Source organism: Xenopus laevis, chromosome 6S, assembly GCF_017654675.1.
Source record: "Xenopus laevis strain J_2021 chromosome 6S, Xenopus_laevis_v10.1, whole genome shotgun sequence".
NCBI lineage: Eukaryota > Metazoa > Chordata > Amphibia > Anura > Pipidae > Xenopus > Xenopus laevis.
In genome coordinates, this window is record NC_054382.1 from 111,368,215 (window position 1) to 111,389,596 (window position 21,382).

The 21,382-nt window shown below is 41.1% G+C and overlaps 2 protein-coding genes across 13 annotated transcripts in view; one reads left to right on the top strand and one right to left on the bottom strand.

The window, feature by feature from the left end:
* The window catches only part of wwp1.S (WW domain containing E3 ubiquitin protein ligase 1 S homeolog), a 91,831-nt gene extending 82,804 nt beyond the window's left edge, over window positions 1-9,027 (top strand). For 9 of the 10 annotated variants that reach the window (XM_018223844.2, XM_018223841.2, XM_018223839.2 and 6 more), the window contains 4 exons: window positions 1-64; window positions 1,978-2,074; window positions 6,853-6,925; window positions 7,962-9,027. The exon at window positions 1-64 is cut by the window's left edge and continues 41 nt beyond it. In XM_018223844.2, the coding sequence (XP_018079333.1) occupies window positions 1-64; window positions 1,978-2,074; window positions 6,853-6,925; window positions 7,962-8,061 (334 nt within the window). In that variant the 3' untranslated portion in view covers window positions 8,062-9,027. Of the gene's footprint in view, window positions 65-1,977; window positions 2,075-6,852; window positions 6,926-7,961 lie in introns of those variants that run through there. The other variant, XR_001932130.2, reaches the window with a different exon arrangement.
* Window positions 9,028-11,332: 2,305 nt separating this feature from the next.
* rmdn1.S (regulator of microtubule dynamics 1 S homeolog) lies at window positions 11,333-21,114 on the bottom strand. 3 transcript variants are annotated; one of them, XM_018268569.2, is made up of 11 exons: window positions 20,495-21,089; window positions 19,079-19,196; window positions 18,911-18,998; window positions 18,245-18,404; window positions 17,255-17,344; window positions 16,328-16,383; window positions 15,013-15,100; window positions 14,892-14,922; window positions 12,844-12,977; window positions 11,847-11,924; window positions 11,663-11,742 (listed from the first exon to the last, which is right to left on the bottom strand). In XM_018268569.2, exons 1-10 carry the CDS (start codon window positions 20,603-20,605, stop codon window positions 11,874-11,876), a joined length of 927 nt encoding a protein of 308 aa, XP_018124058.1. In that variant the 5' UTR covers window positions 20,606-21,089; the 3' UTR covers window positions 11,663-11,742; window positions 11,847-11,873.
* Window positions 21,115-21,382: the final 268 nt, after the last annotated feature.

Genomic DNA, 21,382 nt, shown 5'->3' on the forward strand with positions numbered 1-21,382 from the left:
GCAGCGGAATACAGTCTATCGGCATTACACAAGAAATAGCAAGCAGATCATTTGGTTCTGGCAGGTGATTATTTAATGGCTGTGTGTGCACATAAAAAGATGCCCTTGCCTTGGGCCAAGCAATGGACAGCAGACCCTGCAGCTGTTGAGGGTCCAAAAAGAGCAAGAAAGAGTAATCTTTCTTATACACGTATTTAAATGCATTGACGCAAGATCAACCATCAGGTGGCCATACAGCAGTGCATTTTAATAACCGGTACTGTTCAGCTTGAAGCCCCTAGATGTGGCCCCCTACAAATAAAAAATCATTTCTGGACCTCAAAGGACTCCATAGACTGTATGACATCATTACTTTAAAGGAACAGTGACACCAACAAATGAAAATGTTTCAGGGTCAGGGCACACAGGCAGATTTGTGGAGATTAGTCGCCCGGCTACAAATCGCCTCTTCTTCGGGGCGACTAATCTCCCCAAACTGCATTCCCGCCGGCTAAAATGTAAATCGCCGACGTGATGGCACTCGGATCGATTTGTTTTCTGAAGTCGAAGTTTCCTCATGAGGCAGCTTTGGTTGACTTCAGAAAACGAATTGCTCCGAGTGCCATCTCTCCGACAATTTACATTTTATCCGGCAGTTGAGGGAGATTAGTCGCCCCGAAGAAGAAGAGATTTGTCACCGGGCAACTAATCTCCACGAATCTGCCTGTGTGTCCAGACTCTAAAAGTGATTAAAATATAATGTACTGTTGCCCTGCACTGGTAAAACTTGCTTCAGAAACTCGACTATAGCTTATATTAACAAGCTGCTGCCATGGGGGCAGCCATTTTAGGCACAGGTTACACAGTAGATAACAGATGCATTCTGCAGAATACCACTGAATTCTATTATAGCATTATCTGTTATCCACTAAGTAACATGTGCCTTTTCTTCTTTTTCAGCTTCAATAGCTGCCCCCATGGCTACACAGCTGCTTGTTTATATAAACAATAGTCTTTCTAAAGTAAACACACATCTGTTATCATCAGTACATTATATTTGAATTACCTTAAAACACTTTAAATTTTGTTTGCTTTCGCTGTTCCTTTAATACAATCCATCCCCGGACATGAGGAATAGTCGGTTTTACATGGAAAAATGTTAGACAGGCCTTCTTTATATAGTACCAAGTCTAAAGGCAGACAGACCGAGTCTGGGCCATCCGACGGGCATCCACGATTGATATTGTGCCGATCGAGCAGGGTAAAAAATCCCGTTGGGTCACTGCCACATATATTCATTGATGCCGTCCCGCGATCCGCCCGCCCGTATCGCCTCCATTCTGATCCGAACATTAGATTTTAGCCTTGTGTCTGATGAACTATCGTACATCGCAATCTTCAGACCTGCAACTAACCATTCAGATTAAATAAAATACAGGTATGGGACCTGTTTTCCAGAATGCTCGGGACCTGGGGTTTTCTGGATAATGGATTTTTCTGTAATTTGGATCTTCATACCTTAAATCTACTGTAAACCATAAATAAACCCAATAGGCTGGTTCTGCTTCCAATAAAGATTAATTAGATCTTAGTTTGGATTGAGCACATGCTACTGTTTTATTATTACAGAGAAACATAAATTATTTTTAAAGATTTGGATTATTTGATTATAATACAGTCTATGGGAGACCCCCTTTCTGTATTTCAGAACTATCTGGATATCGGGTTTCCAGATAACGGATCCCATACCTGTAGTAAAAGAACAAATCAGATGATGTTCTGGCGTGACGGCAATTGTAAGAAAGTTATGTCCAACAAATAGTAATGACAGTCACCCATCAATATCATCAGATCAGCAATACACGCAAAGATATTGTTGTTAGCCGACAAAAATCTTCTAACCTGTCGATCGACTAAACAACCAATCGATGGCCAGCTTTATTGCAGAATTAAGCCGGGCTTAAATACTTGTCTGACTTTCTATTACTCTCATTTCAGTTTGTGAAGGAGATGGATAATGAAGTGCGGTTGCGGCTGATGCAGTTTGTCACTGGCACCTGCAGGCTGCCCCTGGGAGGATTTGCAGAGCTCATGGGTAAGTGTCAATGTATAGTACAATTATGGGAATGCTCAGGACCTGTGTATTTCTGGATAACAGATCTTTCCATAATTTGGATCTTCATACCGTAAGTTTACTAGACAATCATGTAAATATTAAAGGAAAACTATACCCCAAAATGAATACTTAAGCAACAGTGAATATCAAATTAAGTGGCATATAAAAGAATCCTACCAAACTGGAATATATATTTAAGTAAATCTTACCCTTTTACATCTCTTGCCTTGAACCACCATTTTGTGATGGTCTGTGTGCTGCCTCAGAGATCACCTGACCAGAAATACTGTAGCTCTAACTGTAACAGGAAGAAGTGTGGAAGCAAAAGACACAACTCTGTCTGTAAATTGGCTCATGTGACCTAACATGTATAGTTTGTTTGTGTGCACCGTGAATCATAAGATCCCAGGAGGCGGCCCTTATTTTTTTAAAATGGAAGTTTTACTACTAAAAAAGCATATTATCATGAGAATTGTTTATTTACATGAAGCAGGGTTTTATACATAAGCGGTTTATGCAATATCTTTTTATAGAGACCTACATTGTTTCGAAGGTATAGTTTTCTTTTAAATAAACCCAATAGGCTGGTTTTGCTTCCAATAAGAATTAATTATATCTTAGTTTGGATCATGAACAAGCTGTTTTATTATTAGAGAGAAAAGGGTAACCATTTTTAAAAAATTTGCATGTTTTGGATAAAATCGAGTCTATATGAGATTACCTTTCCATAATTCAGAGCTTTCTGGATAACAGGTTTCCATATAACAGATCCTGTACCTAAAGCATAAAAACGTTAGTATTGCGTTGCTTCAGGAAACCCATCTCACAGGGAGTAAGATATTGGCACTAAAGAAACCATGGGTGGGTTGGCACTTCCACGCCACATAAAGCTCATACTCCTCCTTTTCAACTGCTCGACCTGCAATCTGGGGCAGATTCCTCTTTCTTCATGCTAAAATTCACCATCAGGAGTATATTATAGCAAATTTGTATATCCCACCTCCATATGACTCCTCCGCTTGTGTATTACAATTATTGCAATTTGTAGTTAAATATCCGCATGCAAGGGTTATAACAGCAGGTGATTTTAACACCCTCCTAAATGCTAAGATGGACAGGGTGCGGATAAGACCGTTTGAGGGAGTGGATCAACAGTCAAACCTAGCAGATCTCACCCGGGGGACTGGCCTTACAGAAATTTGGAGGCATTTTCACCCTCTCTCTAAGCAATATTCATGCTTTTCAGCATCCCATTCTGTCCTGTCCAGAATTGATCTAGCTTTTGCCAATGACTCTGCTCTAGTCAATGTAAAAGGTGCCTCATACATATCGAGGGGAATAACAGACCATGTCCCCCTTGAATTAGGTATTAATGTGAGTGAGGATAAACAGAATGTAAGGTGGGCATTGAATCCTATCTGGCTGACAATCCTTGATGATGATAATAAGGGACACAAAACAGCCATACAATAATTTTTTGCGCATAATTCCCAAACCACTGATGTCAATCTCCTCTGGGATACCTTTAAAGCATTTCTCAGGGGGTACCTGAATAAAGAGATTATTACACATAAAAAGCAAGCAAGACAACTCCAAACCTCGGTGGAGCAGGAGATTTTGCAGGCTGAGAACCTTTTGTCAATTAACCCCACTCCCCTTCATTATTCCCAATTGAAGCAACTGCAAGAAAAATATGCCAGTATCATGTGGGAAAGGTCACAGTATAAACACCTATTTGTAAAAGCCAAGATATTGGAACAGGGGGAGAAAGCTGGTAGAATGTTAGCGATGCTTACTAGAGAACAATCCACACCTCCCATAATTACCAAAATTAGGGCTGGGGACGGCACAATTACCACTGACCCCAAGGATATTCAGCAAACTATGGTTGAATTTTAAACTGTATAAATCTAAGCTAGACCCAAAGTATAATACCACGGACTCTTTCCTTACTGAACTACAATTCCCACGATTGGTGGAGGAAGGTAGGGAATTCTTAGATCAGCCCATTACAACAGATGAAATTTTAGAGGCCATAGGATCATTCCCGGTCGGCAAAGTTCCGGGAGCAGATGGAATTCCCATTTAATTTTATAAAACTCACTCTGCACGGATAGCCCCCTACCTATTAAAAATGTATAGCTATGCCCACCAACACCAATGCCTCCCGGCCTCTATGTACAAAGCCACCATAATACTTTTACCAAAACAAGGGAAAGACCCAACCTATCCAGGAGCCTATAGACCTATACAGCTTCTAACAGCTGATGCAAAAATCCTAGCAAAGATATTAGCCAAAAGGTTGGGAAAAGTAGTACCGCAAATTGTTAAGAAGGACCAAACGGGGTTTATCCCTGGGGAAAACCATGGCACACAATATCAGAAGGTTGATGCTTAATCTTACTATACAACACTCCAATTCAGGGCAGAGAGCGATAGCAGCATTAGATGTAGATAAAGCCTTCGATACGGTAGAGTGGGTCTATCTATGGAAGGTATTGGCTGCCTTTGGGATCGACCCTCACTTTCTCACTTGCCCAACTGCTTTATGCATCGCCTATAGCCTCCCTGAGCATTAACTCATCGTTAACTACACCATTTTGCTTAGCTAGGGGGTACGTGGCAGGGTTGCCCACTCTCCCCATTACTCTTTGCCTTAGCTATTGAACCACTGGGACTTCGTGTGCAACAGAATCCTCATATAAAAGACTTCCAGTTGCAGGGCAGGGAGGAGAAAATACAGATGCACTTTGGTCTACTTAGGGGATATACACACACCCCTAACTGCTCTCCTGGATACAACTAAGGTCTTTGGTGAAATCTCAGGTTTAAAGACTAACCCTTCCAAATCCACTATATTCCCTATAGATCCCAAGGCAAATAATGGTATTACGGCGGAAATTCCGCTAATTGTAGGCCCATCAATTCACCTATTTAGGAGTTACGGTGGTCCTGCCAGTCTCAACATATTTTGCTCTCACTATAGCCCCCTTGCTTCAGTGGGTTCAAGGTAAATTACAAATTTGGAAGCACCTGCCACTAAGTCCCACGGGACGCATTCAGACCATTAAAATGATTATAGCACCAAAGCTTCTATATGTACTGCATACCCCACATAAGATACAAAATGGTTATTTTCTGACCTAGCCACATTATTTAGACAATATATATGGGGCCCCTTCCGGAGCAGATTGTCCCTAACCTCTTTACATAGACCAGGGGTAGGCAGCCCGCGGCTCCGAAGCCTCTTGCGGCTCTTCATCCTGCTTGCTGCGGCTCTGTCTTGTGGCATTACCTTTCACGTCGTCTATACAGCCCTCACACTTGCTGTCGGCTTCTTCAGTGTGCGACCGTGGTAAGCAAACAGCTTACCACGGTCACACACTCAGGAAGCTGCCAGCAGGTGCGAAGCACCCCAATAACTCATTGTTATTGCTACAAAGATGTATTATTACAAGGGTACAATTCATTACTAATCCAAAGGGTCTAGACCCGTTAACATCCCTATGGCACAATGCCAAACTTGCCCCTCTGGATAGAATACGGGCGCCAAAGGCCTGACTAGATTCTGGGATCTATTCTCTAGGCCAAGTTTGGGATGAGCAAGGTATGGTCTTGTTCGACAATCTCAGGGAAAAATTTGCCATCCCCCCCTTCACAGTGGCTGATCTATCACAAGGTAAGGTGGGCAGTGAGGAAAGCCCTTAAACCCTGCAACTTCCACTTACCCCCTACACTAGTGGCAGAGGAGTTTATGCAGGACCAACTTCACCATAAAATATAGCTATACAGTCCTGTATCACAAAGATGCTAGGGTTTGACATACCGCTGGACCCTAAATATTATTTGCTAGGCATGGATCCCCCAACTTTTGGGCCCAGCCCAAATAATGGTCCACAAATTACTTTTCCTGGCACATAAGCTCATAGCACAAAACTGGAAGGCATCCGACCCCCCTGCATACTCTGCCTGGGTAATTATGGTACAGGAACTACAAAAGATGTAAGCTATAGAAGATCTTATAGCTAGGCGGAAGGGCTCCACTAAACCCAATATGTCTATTTGGCAACTATGGATTCTGGAAAACTTCTGAGTATGAGTAGAACAGAGAGCAGTATACCTAAACAGGATAGGGATGTGGAAAGTCACTTCCCAAAGATGTTTGTCATTTATGCTCATTCTGTTGTACGGACTGTTACATATGTGTAAATGGACTAACTATGCTTCCATAAACAAAGCAAAACAACAGAAAAACAACCGGACAACAGTTACTGGCGGCCAAGAAAGGAGCACACAGTATATGGGTTAACCATTTATTCATATAAATAAAAGAGTAATGCAACCATTGCCATAACCACAGTTATATACTGATCACCAAATGTTGGTATTGCATTATCTATTCTGTAATGACTCTGTTTTATGTGTATGTGTAAGGGCCCATTCTGCGAATTGGGACATAACCTTACTTGTGCTGTCATGCCATTTGTTATACTGTAAGTCTTCACTAAAACTCACTTGAACCAAAAACAAAACAAAAAAAAAAAGATCCTGTACATTTAATTTTCTAGTTCCAAAAATTCACTGGCACTCAGGACTGGTTAAAGCAGGGAAAAACCGTATTTGCAGCAAAACTGAAAACTGCAAATAAACCGTGCACCAGGCGTTATCTTTAGAAGGCCAGGGAGTGTGAACGGGCCATACATTCCTTTAATTTTCTAGGCCTGGATGAATACTAATCCTGTTGTATTTTATTGTAGGGAGCAACGGTCCCCAGAAATTCTGTATTGAGAAGGTTGGAAAAGAAACCTGGCTCCCTCGAAGTCATACATGGTAAGATGAATGATATTAAAGGAGAATTCAACCCCCTTATTTGCATCCCCCTTCCCCCCCTACCTTAAATTTCTCCCCCTCCCTCCTCCCCCCCCTGGCCTACCTGGCACCCTGGGCAAATGCCCCTAACTTTCTACTTACCCCTCCTTGCAGGTCCTGTCCAGTGGAGTTCACAGCAGCCATCTTGTCTCCTTCGTTCTTGTTCCTGTAGTGACTGCGTCACGAAATTTCCAATTTTCTTCCCCCCGGAAATTTCGTGACTTTCAGCGCATGCGCAGTAGCTCCACAATGAAAGATTCCACCAACTGCGCATGTGCCCGAAAACGCCAATCACTACAGGAGGAAGACCAGAGGAGACAAGATGGCTGGTGTGAACTCCCCTGGACCGGACCTGCAAGGATTCAGTGCATCCCTAATTTTTTCTTTCGTGAAAGAACATAATAGGAGCAGTACTTACAGCGGGTGCTACAGGGGTGGTTGAACTACAAATACCAGCATTTCCCAGTCATTGCAGGTGTGAGCGGAATTCTAAGTGTAATGCAGCGAGAGTGTCTGGTGTTTCCATGATCAAGACTTTTGGAAATGTATAATTGTTGTTTCTCTGTAAAGGTGGCCATAGACGTTACAATTACGATCTTTCCAAGAATGTTCGTTTCAATGCACACGTGTAGAGCTGAATCATCAGGTATCAAGATAGAAACAATAGAATTCTACCTATATCTGATGACTATGAAGATTTTCATTCATCCAGGATGAAGAGATAGAGATATACCTATATCTGATGATTCAGCACTAACAATGGCCGACGTTTGGGTGCTTTCAAAGGCGCCCAATCAAAATTTTCCGGTCAGCCCGATCGATGAGCCGACCAATGAGCCAAGTCTTCTGCTGATATCAGTCGGCTTGTCTCCCATTATACACTCACTCACATATCATACGAAAATTAGTTTCATACAATATTATCCCTGTGTCTATGGCCACCTTAAATGAAGGAAGTCCACCTTTAATTCCCTGCCAACTGCTCTTTCTTTCTCAGTTTTAATCGACTGGATCTGCCGCCCTATAAAAGCTACGAACAACTGAAGGAAAAGCTGCTTTTTGCAATTGAAGAAACAGAAGGTTTTGGCCAAGAATGATCTGCAGCTTATTATTATCATCATAATGGACATGCATTGTATGCCCAGCCAAGTAAAATTGCACACAATTATTGTATATATATATATATATATATATATATGCCATTTAGTCTGTACAGTGATCTTTCTCAAACTAATGTGTAGATCAGGGTAAGGCACCCATTGGCACGCCAGCTGTTTCAGAACTACAACTCCCACACTGCCCTGCTGCTGCTGGTGACTTCTGGGAGATGTCATTGTGCTCCAGGTGGACTGACAAAGGGTGCCGAGCCCAAACATAGATATTTGTTCTTCCACATAGATATGCAAAACACTTTAGCCTTTTTTCTATTTTTATTTATTTCCCCTTCAGATGATTGAATAGTTACAACAACAAAAAAAAAACTTTAATTTTAAATGCTGAACGAAGACTTTATTTTAAAATTTATATATATATATATCTAATGTGTATATACTTGGGAACTCTAGTTTTATAGAGTTGTAAGTATACAGAACATCAGCCATTTGAAGAGGCTCGGGATCGCTTTATTCAATGAAATAATTCGCAGTCGTGTTCTTATACAGAACATCCTTATCACAGATGTTTATTGCATGGCTGCCAACAGAGGCGTTGAGAGCTATCGCCAAAAACCTCGGTTAATTATGCGAGAACTATTGCTGCTGGCTTTTCAAAATGGCAGAACGTGCACATTTCTGTCCTTTCATTTAGTCCGTGTGATTGGCTGATTCTATTGAATGGTGCATATGTAGCTGAAGCTATGAGCGTGGTCCCTACTTGCTGGCCCTGTATAATAGCAGCACATTGCTCGGTCATTACTCGGTATAGACGGGGTCGGGGAGAGACCAGGCTCCGTAGGGCCATATCTAGCTTTTACATTACAGACAGTGTGAATGACGGTCTGGTCGTTTCAACGAGGATTACCTGGAAAACTTTTGAAAATAAGACGAATAAATTTGTTTTTGTTAGATCGGAGTCCTTTCTGTGATTGGCATGAGCAGTGCACCTTGGGATGATTGTTGTAGTTATTGATAATGAGGCATCCACATACCTGCACATACAGATGTTTATAGGGGACATATACCTAAGATAATAATCTGTAGATTCTGGCAAATGCCTGTAACATGCCATACTTAAATGGGTGGTTCACCTTTAAATTAACTTTTAGTATGTTATAGAATGGCCAATTAAAAGCAATGTTTCATTTGGTCTTCATGTTTTATTTTCTATAGCTCTGCAGCTATTTGCCTTCTTCTTCTGACTCTTTCCAGTTTTCAAATGGGGGTCACTGACCCCATCTAAAAACAAATGCTCTGCAAGGCTACAAATGTATTGTTATTGTTACTTTTTATTACTCATCTTTCTATGCAGGCCTCTTCTATTCATATTCCAGTCTCTTATTCAGATGCATGCATGGTTGCCAAGGGAATTAGGACCCTAGCAACCAGAATGCTGAAATTTCAAACTGGAGAGCTGCTGAATAAAAACCTAAATAACTCAAAAACCACAAATAATAAAAAATAAAAACCAATTACAAATTGTCTCAGAATATCACTATCTACATTATACTAACAGTTAATTTAAAGGTAGGGTTGCCACCTGGCTGGTATTTTACTGGACTGGCCGGTAAAAATGATGGCTGATCCCAATGTTGTTAATAGGGAAAAAAGATAAATGTATAAGAAGGCCGGTATTTTTTTCTCCGGAAAAGGTGGCAACTCTATTTAAAGGTGAACAACCCCTTTAAATGTCAGAGCTCATTTTTAGATCTCAGTCCAAAGCCACTCCTTTATAACGTAATGTAAATGTCTCACAGTGCTCTTCTGAGCATATCTGTTAATTAATTTATTATTTTCAATTATTATAATTATTATTTTCAATATATTATCAGTTAATAGTGCTACTCCAGCAGAATTCTGCACTGAAAACCATTTCTCAAAAGAGCAAACAGATTTTTTTATATTCAATTTTGAAATCTGACATGGGGCTAGACATTTTGTCAATTTCCCAGCTGCCCCTGGTCATGTGACTTGTGCCTGCACTTTAGGAGAGAAATGCTTTCTGGCAGGCTGCTGTTTTTCCTTCTCAATGTAACTGAATGTGTCTCAGTGGGACCTGGATTTTACTATTGAGTGCTGTTCTTAGATCTACCAGGCAGCTGTTATCTTGTGTTAGGGAGCTGGTTACCTTCCCATTGTTCTTTTGTTTGGCTACTGGGGGGGAAAAGGGAGGGGGGTGATATCACTCCAACTTGCAGTACAGCAGTAAAGAGTGATTGAAGTTTATCAGAGCACAAGTCACATGACTTGGGGCAGCTGGGAAATTGACAATATGTCTAGCCCCATGTCAGATTTCAAAATTGAATATAAAAAAATCTGTTTGCTCTTTTGAGAAATGGATTTCAGTGCAGAATTCTGCTGGAGCAGCACTATTAACTGATTCATTCTGAAAAAAATTGTTTTCCCATGACCGTATCCCTTTAAACATGGGTGGGGGGGAATAACTCATCTCACTGTGCAGTAAATGTCAAGTTTTTTTTTTTCCTTGGCAACGGGATTTTTCTAACTTCTGATTTTTTTAATGTCGAAATGTACAGGCACGTTAATGCAACCATCAGACAGATGCCCTATAAAAATCTCTTTGGGTTACTCAGTTCTATTTGGCTATTTAAACTAAGTAAGCTTTATCATAAAGGTCTATATAAATATACCAGTAAACCCTCAAAGTAATGCTGCACTGAGTCCTCTGTCAAAAAAAAAAAAAAAAAAACCTCTACATTTCTTTCCATCTATTGTGTACACATGGGCTTCTGTATCAGACTTCCTGTTTTCAGCATAAACCTCCTTGCTCCGGGCGTGAGCATGCTCAGTTTGCTCCTCCTCCCCTCCCCCTCCTTTCTGTGCTGTAATCTGAGCCCAGCGCTATGAGTGAGCAGGGAGAGACGTCACACCAAGCTAATACTGCAGCTGCTATCCTAAACAAACAGAGCTTCAAGAGCTTTTTACTCGGGTATGGTTAAAACATTCTACAGAATAAATGTAGTGTTATAACTTGTACTATTGTGGCTAATGTATTGGTGATAAAATACCTCCGTAGCTTTCCTTCTCCTTTAAGTGTATAGGAATAACATTTAGATTATTGGCTGTTAGCTGCTCAGGTCAGTTTGAATGGTTTGCACTACTGACATTTCCTTAATACCCCAGTAGTACATATCCCCCTTAGTACTTTTTTCACCGGCCAGTTTTACAAACGAGACACAGATACAAGATAAAATAATGGTTTCATGTACATTTAATTACAAATTATCAAAGGTTTCCATAATTGTATCTCATATATAAGATAGATTTGTTAGTAGGGATGCACCAAATCCAGGATTCGGTTCGGATTCGGCTGAATCCTTGTGCCCGGCAGAACCGTATCCGAATCCTAATTTGCATATGCAAATATGGGGCGGGAAATCACATTACTTTTTGTCACAAAAGAAGGAAGTAAAACATGTGTTTTTCAACTTTTTCCCTTCCTGTCCCTAATTTGCATATGCAAATTAGGATTCAGTTTCCTTCATGAAGGATTCAGGGATTCGGCCGAATCCCAAATAGTGGATTCAGTGCATCCCTATTTGTTAGGCACTTTTACAAAACAGATTCCTATTGGCTGTGCATACAGGCACCTCATTGCAACATGGGAAGTTCTTATTTTCCCACAGTATATTTTATATATTCACAATCGTTTTGCACTTCCAATGAAGAGACTGCAGTTCAGGATTACATCTGAATGAATGCTGTCTAAATAAGTTTAAATAAAGTAGCACAACTCAGATTTTTTCACCCAAGCTCTTTAGTAGGTCAGTAGCTTCTTTTTGAACCTAGAGGAATGAGGGAGAAAAAAAAAAATATTACTATGTATAAATATTCCCTGTAGCTGTACTGCAGAACTAAATGTAATGAAAATGTAAAGCATAAAATACTCTGTAAAAAGGAGCCCGCAAAGTATATGTGATAGACCTAGGGTTGCCACCGGTCTTGTTTTGAATCGGACAATGATCTGTTCATGGGGAGAGAGGAAAGGGTGAATATCCAGTATATTTCTTGGGGTAGATGGTAAGTGTACCTTACTATCTACCCCAAGAAATATACTGGATATTCACCCTATCCTCTCTCCCCTTATTTCCTAAAATAACGGGGTCCAGGTGCTCAAGCCCCAGACCTTCAGTTTGGGGAGGAATTAGGCAATGATATGTTTAGTTGTAGGCTGGCACAAAACCAGACTTCACTCCATAAACTTGATGCAATAAAAAGGTAGTTTTTTTAACAAAAGAGAAACCTCTCAAACAGTAGCCTTACGCATTTAGTGCCTTATGGGCACCTAGTCATTGGCTGTTTTGAACTGGACAGACGGGTTTTTACACCTGCTGTCCAGTTCGAATACCAAGCCTGTTCTCTACTTCCTGAGTGATTTGGGCAATCACAGGCCAACATGTCACTGGCTCGCCCCTTTGCATCACTGGCCCGCCCCATTACATTATCAGCCCTACCTCTTACATCAATGGTACTGCCCGGATTCCAAAGGAAGAAAAGGTGGCAACCCTAGATAGACCGTGTATAGACATGAATTTGAGTGAACAGTTTGGCTATTTTGGAAAAGGCAGTTTAACAGATGAGAACTTCGCCTGCCAAGGGTTTTTAGGTTTCTATGGGGACCTGTCCTTTCACCGTTCATACATATGCCCCATCAGGTCTCAGTTGGAGTTGTGATCTCTGCATTTTTGTGGGCCGCCAACTTACCTCAATGTCCTCATCGGAGCGTGCAGGGAAATCCTTGGCCTTAGTTAGCCAGTCTAGTGCCAGCGACTTGTTCTTTAACTTCAAATACGTTTTCCCCAAAAACAGAAGATTTGTACTATAAAAGTGTGGATCGACTGTCAAACAGAACACAAGACAGAAACTTTAAGGCCAGAGAACTCAAATTAAAACCACAAATGACCACATATACAGGAATAACCGCATGCCCCGTACTTGGGATATCTGCTTTATAGATACAGTTGTGTTCAGAATAATAACAGACCCATATTGATAGGCTGCTCAGCTAAAATGAATGCTTTTAAAAATGGCAACCAAAACCTGAAACGTGAAAGAAAACTGAAAATGTATCATTCGAATGTATAGATGAATAGCCAAAAGTGCTCAGCCAAGAAGATCAAAGAAGGAGTAAAGTTACCTGTGATAAAGTTACAATTAGAAGACGCCTATGTGAAGCCAAGCTATGGGCAAGAAGCTCCCGCAAAGTCCCATTGTTGAAAAAAAGACATGCTGAAGAGCTTACAATTTGCTAAATAACACATTGACTGGCCTAAAGAGAAATGGTGCAACATTTTGTGGACTGACAAGATTGTTCTTTTTGGGTCTAGAGGCCGCGTATAGTGCGGCACAAGCATCATGATATGGGGATGTTTCTCATACTGGTGTTGGGCCTATTTATCTCATACCAGGGATCATGGATCAGTTTCAATACATCAAAATACTTGACGAGGTCATGTCCTTAATGCCTTAAATTCCCTTAAAATGGGAGTTTCAACAAGACAATGACCCCAAACACACCAGTAAATGAGCAACATCTTGGTTCCAGACCAACAAGATTGAGGTTATGTAGTGGCCAGCCCAATCCCCAGAGCTTAATCCAATAGAAAACGTGTGGGGTGACATCAAAATGCTGTTGAGGCAAAAGCAAGAAATGCAGAAGAATTGTGGAATGTAACAGGTCAGAAGTTGGTGGACTCCATGTAACACAGATGTGCAGCAGTTCTCAGAAAAACTGCTTCTACAACTAAATATTAGTTCAGTGATTCAAAGGAAAGCAAAATCTTGAACCATTTTTCAGTTTATACAGTGAATGTTTGAGTTTGTAAAGAAGAATGCAGACACTGCTATTTTTTGGAACAGCTTAATATTAATTCCCTTTTCTTCACTTTCTGTAAAGGAATAAGGAACAAATTTGATAATTTTTTTTCTTCATTTTTTGATTTGGAATAGAACTTGCAAAAACTAAGGATTTTGAGCTTTATTCACTTTTTTTTTTTTTTTTTAAACACATTTATTATTCTGAAGACAACTTTATCTCCCCAGCATCTCCATACTCTGCTATACTGTATATCCTATGATGTCCAATGTGAGCACCAAGCAAGCTTTATTTGAAGGGGTAGTGTTTTATTTATTTATTTTGCAAAGGGCTGCTGTACAGGAGAAAGTGCTCATTAAAGCGAAATAAAATCCAGTGTACTGGCATAAAAGGTAGAAGTTTGGAGATGGATGCTTATACTGTATAAAACTACAGTATATATTAAGAAAATCTTCATAGTCATATATAGCAAGGCGACTACTACAAACATATTTTGTAGGGATGCACCGAATCCAGGATTCAGTTCTGGGTTTCGGCCAGGATTTGGATTCGGCAGAATCCTTCTGACCAGCCGAACCGAATTATAATTTGCAAATTCGGGGCAGGGAGGGAAACCACGTGACTTTTTGTCACAAAACAAGGAATTAAAAAATGTTTTTCCCTTCGCACCCCTTGCATATGCAAATTAGGATTCGGGTTCAGTATTCGGCCGGATCTTTCACAAAGGATTCGGGGCTTCGGCCGAATCCAAAATAATGGATTCGGTGCATCCCTAATGTTTTCATCTGTCTGCAGCCCTGTTTCAGCTTAGGGAGTTAACTTGAATGCAGAAGGGCAGAAAATGTGGTTCTTCTTTATCTGCATTACTTGCATTTACAGTATTGAACGTGATCTATACTGAAAGCCCAACAACATATGAACTTCAAGTTAGCATTACCTTCCTCTGCCTGCAGAAAGTATGTGAGGGCCTGAAAAAGAGGGGGATATGCTGTTAATTGAAATGTAAACACTAATATAGGCAACACTTTGTGCTCCAGCTCTTGCAGAACTACAATTACCTCTTCGAATGTAGCAGAGGGTGGGGTTCCAAATAAAGCTGAGGCTATTTTAACTTGGTACCAGGGAAGGTCTGCAAACATGTAACACCTGGATGGTATTAAAAACAATTTTACAACATATTATACATTTAATTGAAAGCCAGATACAGTTAGGTTAGAGTATTTAAAAACTGAATTATTTTACTCCCACATATAACCAGTCATAAGCTGGTGGAGAACAGCTGCAAGAAGTTTGTGTATTCTTCCTGTGCTTACATTGCTTGTCTCTCACTATGAAAAAAAAAAAAAAACTCTACAGGTATGAGATCTGTTATCCAGAATGCTTGGGACCTGTGGTTTTCCAGATAAGGTATCTTCCTGTAATTTGGATCTTCATAACATAAGTCTTTTAGAAAAACATTTAAACCCAACAGGATTGTATTGTCATCAATATAGATTCATGCAGCTTAGTTACCATTGAGTACAAGCTACTACTGTTTTATTATTACTGATTGAAAGGAAATCATTAAGAAAAAAAAAAAAATACGGTATTACATTTAAAATGGACTCTGGGGGATGGCTGTCCCGTAATTTAGAGCTTTCTAGATAACCGGTTTCTGGATAATGGATCCCATGCCTGTATTTGATAGGTTGACCATAGTGTGTGAATGTAAATTGTAAGCTCCATTGAGGCAGAGACTGATGCTCAGTAGAATCCCCATTTTATTTTTGGGGGGGGGGGGGGGGAACCAGTAAAATGTGTTATGCATTATAAATTGGCAGGACCACAATAGACGTGGGAAAACTATGCTCAAAACACATGCAGGTGGAGTAGGTATCACTAGTGCTGGGTTTCTGCACTATAAGGGCAGAGACACACTTCGGGGTGATTAGTTGACCAGCGACAAATCTCCTCTTCTTCGGGGCGACTAATCTCCCCGAACTGCCTCCCACCAGCTAGAATCTAATTCGCCGACAGGATGGCAATCGGTACGCTTCGTTTTCCGAAGTCGCCTCACGAGGAAACTTTGGGCGATTCTGGAAAACAAATCGCTCCAAGTGCCATCCCGCCGGAAATTTACATTCGAGCCAGCAGGAGGCAGTTAGGGGAGATTAGTTGCCCCAAAGAAGAGACTATCTCCAGGGCGACTAAATCTGAGTGTGTGTCTCTGCCCTAAAAGGTCTGGCTTATCTATTAAAAATGGGAAATTTGCCTCTGAAAGTTACACGTGCAGGAAACTTGCTGGTTGCAGCATTTTGCCTGAATTGCAGGGAGATTCACTCTCGTCACATTTAATTCAATGGCCTAAGCACATAAATAATAATGAATACTCACCACACCCCAATGATATGAATAGTGGTGGCGTCCTTTGGATTTAGCTCTTTGGCTCTCTGTAACGGAAATACATTGGCATTAGTCAATATGCCATAAAACTGGGTAAATAGATAGGCTGTGCAAAACAAAAAGAAATTCTAATATAATTAGTTAGGCAAAAATTTAATGTATAAAGGCTGGAGTGACTGGATGTCTAACATAACAGAACCTGCTTTGCTGCTCTCTAACTCTGAGTTAGTCAGTGACTTGAAGGGGGACCACGTGGGACATAACTGTTAAGGGAGTTTTCAATTGATCCTCAGCATTCAGCTCAGATTCAAAAACAACAGATATGACCCCCTTCAAGTCACTCCAGCCTTTATACATTTATACATTTTTGGCCAACTAACTATATTAGAAATATTTTTTATATTGCACAGCTTGTCTATTTACTCACTTTTTATTTTTATTCTGAACTGTTCCTTTAAACTACAGCTGAAGACTGCCTGTGTGTAGCGTTACAACTAAAGCTGGAGCTCGTCCAGTTGCCTGTGCCTACCTTAGCCCATTACAAGAGATATGCTACACTTCTATGCATTTCAGCATGACATGCACTCCATGGGGTATATTTAGTGAAGTTAAAGATCCTAGAGTGAAATCCCACCACTCTCCATTCATTTCTATGGGATTTTTAAAAGAGTATTTACCAATGGGTGAAAGAGAATCCTTTGATAAATACGCCTTTCAAAATCCTATAGCAATGAATGGAGAGTGGCGGAATTTCACTCTAGAGGACTGTGGCGATCTCTAACGTCACTCTTTGATAAATTTACCCCATGGGTTAGCACTGAAACTCCTTTGGGCCGTTACTACTGGATCTGTTCACTGACCAGGAATGAAGTGCTCTGCATGTATCTAGTATAAAGCTATGCAAACACTACAAGGTACCTCAAGGTGCTCTTTTACAATATAGGCGTTCCCAATTTTCGTTTTGATTCCTTCGTAATCACCGACGTTGCTCAGGCATATGCTGTACCACTGCAACACAAAATGAACAGTCAGTGATGAAAGGATGAATATGTTCCTAAGACAATGGCAGCAACAAAGCATTCAGGTTCTATATTTGAGTTAAATGGTTGGAACATAATAGGGTTGGACATTAATAATGCTGCAGATTGTGGGGTTCTGAACCAGCACAAGGAAACCCCAGCTGTTTAGCAGGGCTGTGCCTCTGAAAATGCCTCCAATAGATCCCCATATTTTTTTTTGCTGATTCAATACACATGTTCTGTGCTGCTGTCAGTTACAAGATATTTTTTAATATTTAATTTTGAAATCTGACAGGGGCTAGACATATTGTCAGTTTCCCAGCTGCCCCCGTCATGTGACTTGTGCTGATAAAATTCAGTCACTCTTTATTGCTATACTGAAAGTTGGAGTGATATCATCCCCTCCCTCCCTCCCCCACCCCCAGCAGCCGAACAACAAAAAAATGGGAAGGTAACCAGAAAGCAGCTCCCTAACACAAGATAACAGCAGATCTAAGAACAGCACTCGTAAAATCCAGGTCCCACTGAAACATATTCAGTTACATTGAGTAGGAGAAACAACCGCCTGCCAGAAAGCAGTTCCATCCTAAAGTGCTGGCTCTTTCTGAAAGCACATGACCAGGAAACATGACCTGAGATGGCTGCCTACACCCCAATTTTACAACTAAAAAAATACACTTCAGGAATGAAATTTTATATTGTAGAGTGAATTATTTGCAGTGTAAACGGTGTAATTTAGAAATAAAAACACCATAAAAATGAATCCCTTTAAAAAAAAAAAAAAATCAATGTATCATTATCCCCCTAAAAACATGGGGTGAGTGGATGTTTCTGTGTATGTGTTGTTCCAGCTCAATAACCCATTAGAGAGAACTCGGATGCCAATGACCTTGTGTGCTGCCCAGCACAGCTCATCAACTTCTAGAGCTTTCTTAGCACAGTCGAAGGACTCATAAACCAGTCTCTTCTTCTCATCTCGAGGGGTTGTGGAAAGGAGTGCCATGTCTCGCGCTGCCCGGGCGAGTCTCCACAGAAGCTCAGCGTCATTTCTGCAACAGAACCCAAAGGAAAGTATAAGCAATCCGAAAAGGAACGGTAACTCGGTTAATGGTATAATCATAACTAAAACTGATGCAACACACAGCTGCCCAACTCTTTCCTGGTAGTGGGCCGTTTAGCTGACAAAACACATTTTGGTGGGGCAGATTATATAGTGTGTACACCCTATTGTAAAATATAAGGATATTATAAGTTACCGAGGAGTTTCATGACCATATAAAAGCACAAGGCCGAGTGCTTTTATACAGGTCATGGAACTCCGAGGTGACTTCTAATATCCTTATATTTTGAAACTGGGGGTACTTTATTTATTATAATACACAAGTTTCAGTGAGTCATGTGACAGAAATTACATCAGAACTCACCTATAACTGATGACATCAGAACTCACCGTTTATAAGGATATCATTTACAATATATTCATGGCTTTTGTGTATTATAACAAAATGATGTCATTGTCAGTGGTCTATAGAGCCCATGGAAGGGTAGTACTTACCTGTCTTTGTACTGGCTAAGAAGTTCATATAACTTTATGGTCTCTCCGCTGCCATATAAGTAATCCGCTTGCTCTACGATATCTTCAACTGAAAAAGAGAAAGTAAATGAGGGTGGTATTATAAAGTGTGCCAGGGTATCGGATAGGCCTGTGGCGACACAACCGTACCTTTAATGCTGGCGTGTACAACTGTTTGGCCTCTTTTCCATTTGTAGGTTTCAAATGCTAAGTAGGCAACTGATGAAAGGATAATGCCTCTCTCCAGCAAAGCGATCTTCCCACCAGCCTACGGCAACAAGGACACAATCAGACCTAATGAATGGCTCTGCTATTTTGCAACAAAACTGTAACCATATCCCATTGTTAGTTCTTGCCAATATGTTTATCTCTTTGGTGCAGATAAAAAAAAAAAGTGCAAATGTTTTCAGTTTAGCTGGACACGTCTCTCTTTTAGGGCAGAGACACACGTGGAGATTCGGGGAGATTAGTTGCCCGGTGACAAATCGCCTCTTCTTTGGGCGACTAATCTCCCCCAACTGCCTTCGCCGGATAGAGTCTAAATCGCCGTGGGAAACGCTTCGTTTTCCAAAAGCACTCCGAGTGCCATCCTGCCGGTGATTTAGATTCTAGCCGGTGGGAAGGCAATTGGAGGAAGTCACCCGAAGAAGAGGTGATTAGTCACTGGGCAACTAATCTCCCCGAATCTCCACGTGTGTCTCTGCCCTTACATGATGAGTAAGTAATGTATAACCAGCGGCTGCAGTGTATGGAGCGCACAGACTTTGATTTAGGATGTGGTGTTATCAGGTTTGTGTTTGCTCTGCTCTCGGCCCTGAGAGAGTTCACCTTTACAACTCAGAACAAAGGGGTCAATGAGAAGATAACAGAAGCCTTTACAGGGGAAACCGTATGGAACCAAAAAAAAAGCAGTGAAATCAGTGACTGTGACACACATTTTTTTTGGAAGAAAATCCTTTCCCATTAATAATTTTTGCTATTGATAAGAGAATGGTGCTGCTCACTAAAGCCCTGGTTCCCTGGCATTACCCTCCTCTTACACAGGGCAGCACCGTGGGTATAGAGTCCTCTTCTGTATCTGCATTTAGCTCCCTGCCATCATCATGGAGCATGTGCTGTTGAAAAGGGGCTTCTTTCTAATTTAAGATATATAAAGCCATTTGTCACTGACCGTGTTACATTAACCCTATGCCATAAGGCTAATAAAACTAGCCATTTTGTTCTGGTTTTTACTTGCCCTTTAAAAGAACATTAACGGTCTGTCATGGGTTATTAATTATTATGTATTTATAAAGCTCAAACATATTGCGCAGGGCTGTAAAGTGAACGTGTTTATACACACATCACATGTAAAACATATGGAATTACTTACATCACAACCAATACAGGTAGAAAAGGTGAGCAAGACCCTGTGCAAAAGAGCTTACAATCTTTTGCAGCCCTGCGGTTGTTGTTAAACTACAAATCTCACCCCCCCCCCAGGACAATGGAATTGTGGGAAGCAGCTGCATGGATCCACTTGAACTTTCCCTGGTGTATAAACATGTGACTATCTCCTGTACTTACAGTAGCAGAGGAGCCAACAGGGACAATCCTGCCCGAAGTTCGGGGGCTGCTTCTGGTCCCCAGCCGAAAGAGGGGGCTACGAAGCATTTCCTGAACCCGGCGAGCGAACATTCCTCCTGCTTTACCGGCTCCACTCTATGGCAAATGTGAAGGCAGACGTCTGCATGTCAGGCAGTACATTGCACCTCCCCTATGTAAAGCCTTCGAGATCCCACTTCCGCCACACAATCAGTACTTCCGTCCGAGGGTCTAAGCATTTCCGCCACAACTTGGCGTACTGTGTGTGTGGCTGACCTGATTTAACCCCACGTAACGTAACGTAATCTGCAGCGCTGCGCCAAAGATGTCTCTGTTTGGTACAGTCGGGAAACCTCCACGTACATCGTCTCCTGGTAGTGGAGCGTTATAAATCAGCAACAAATGGGGAGCCACAGACTTAAAAAACCCTTGTGTGTGTGTCAGAATCCTACAATAGTGTAACTTACACCCTCTCACCATCATGAAACTGCAGCTGCCAGTGTTTGTACAGAGCTTTGTGCAGCAGTATTATCCCCTCAGTCTTTCACCCTCGCAGTCCAGCATTCCTGCTCTCTGTTATCCCTTCCTCCATTATCCCTCACACGCCCTTGTGTCACGTGTATCAAACTCCACAAGGGCAGAGTCAGCTCCCAATGTGCCACAACAACCACAACTCCTCTATCAGCCTAGGGGGTTTATTTAGCAAAGAGTGAAGTTAGAGATCACCACAGTCCACTAGAGTGAAATACCGCCTCTCTCCATTCATTTCTATGGGATTTTTAAAGGAGACATTTTGTGTAGAAAATAAGAATGTATCAGTGTGTTATACTCATTTAGATATAGAAGAGTTGTGCATAATAAAGTAGTGTT

Excerpts from the sequence above, each read along its gene's own strand:
- rmdn1.S (XM_018268569.2), bottom strand. The coding sequence starts at position 20,605 with ATGTTCGCTCGCCGGGTTCAGGAAATGCTTCGTAGCCCCCTCTTTCGG. Across the intron at positions 18,999-19,078 it reads TGTACACGCCAGCATTAAAG|TTGAAGATATCGTAGAGCAA; the intron begins GTACGGTTGTGT and ends TCTCTTTTTCAG. Across the intron at positions 11,925-12,843 it reads GCTCCGATGAGGACATTGAG|GTTCAAAAAGAAGCTACTGA; the intron begins GTAAGTTGGCGG and ends TCATTCCTCTAG.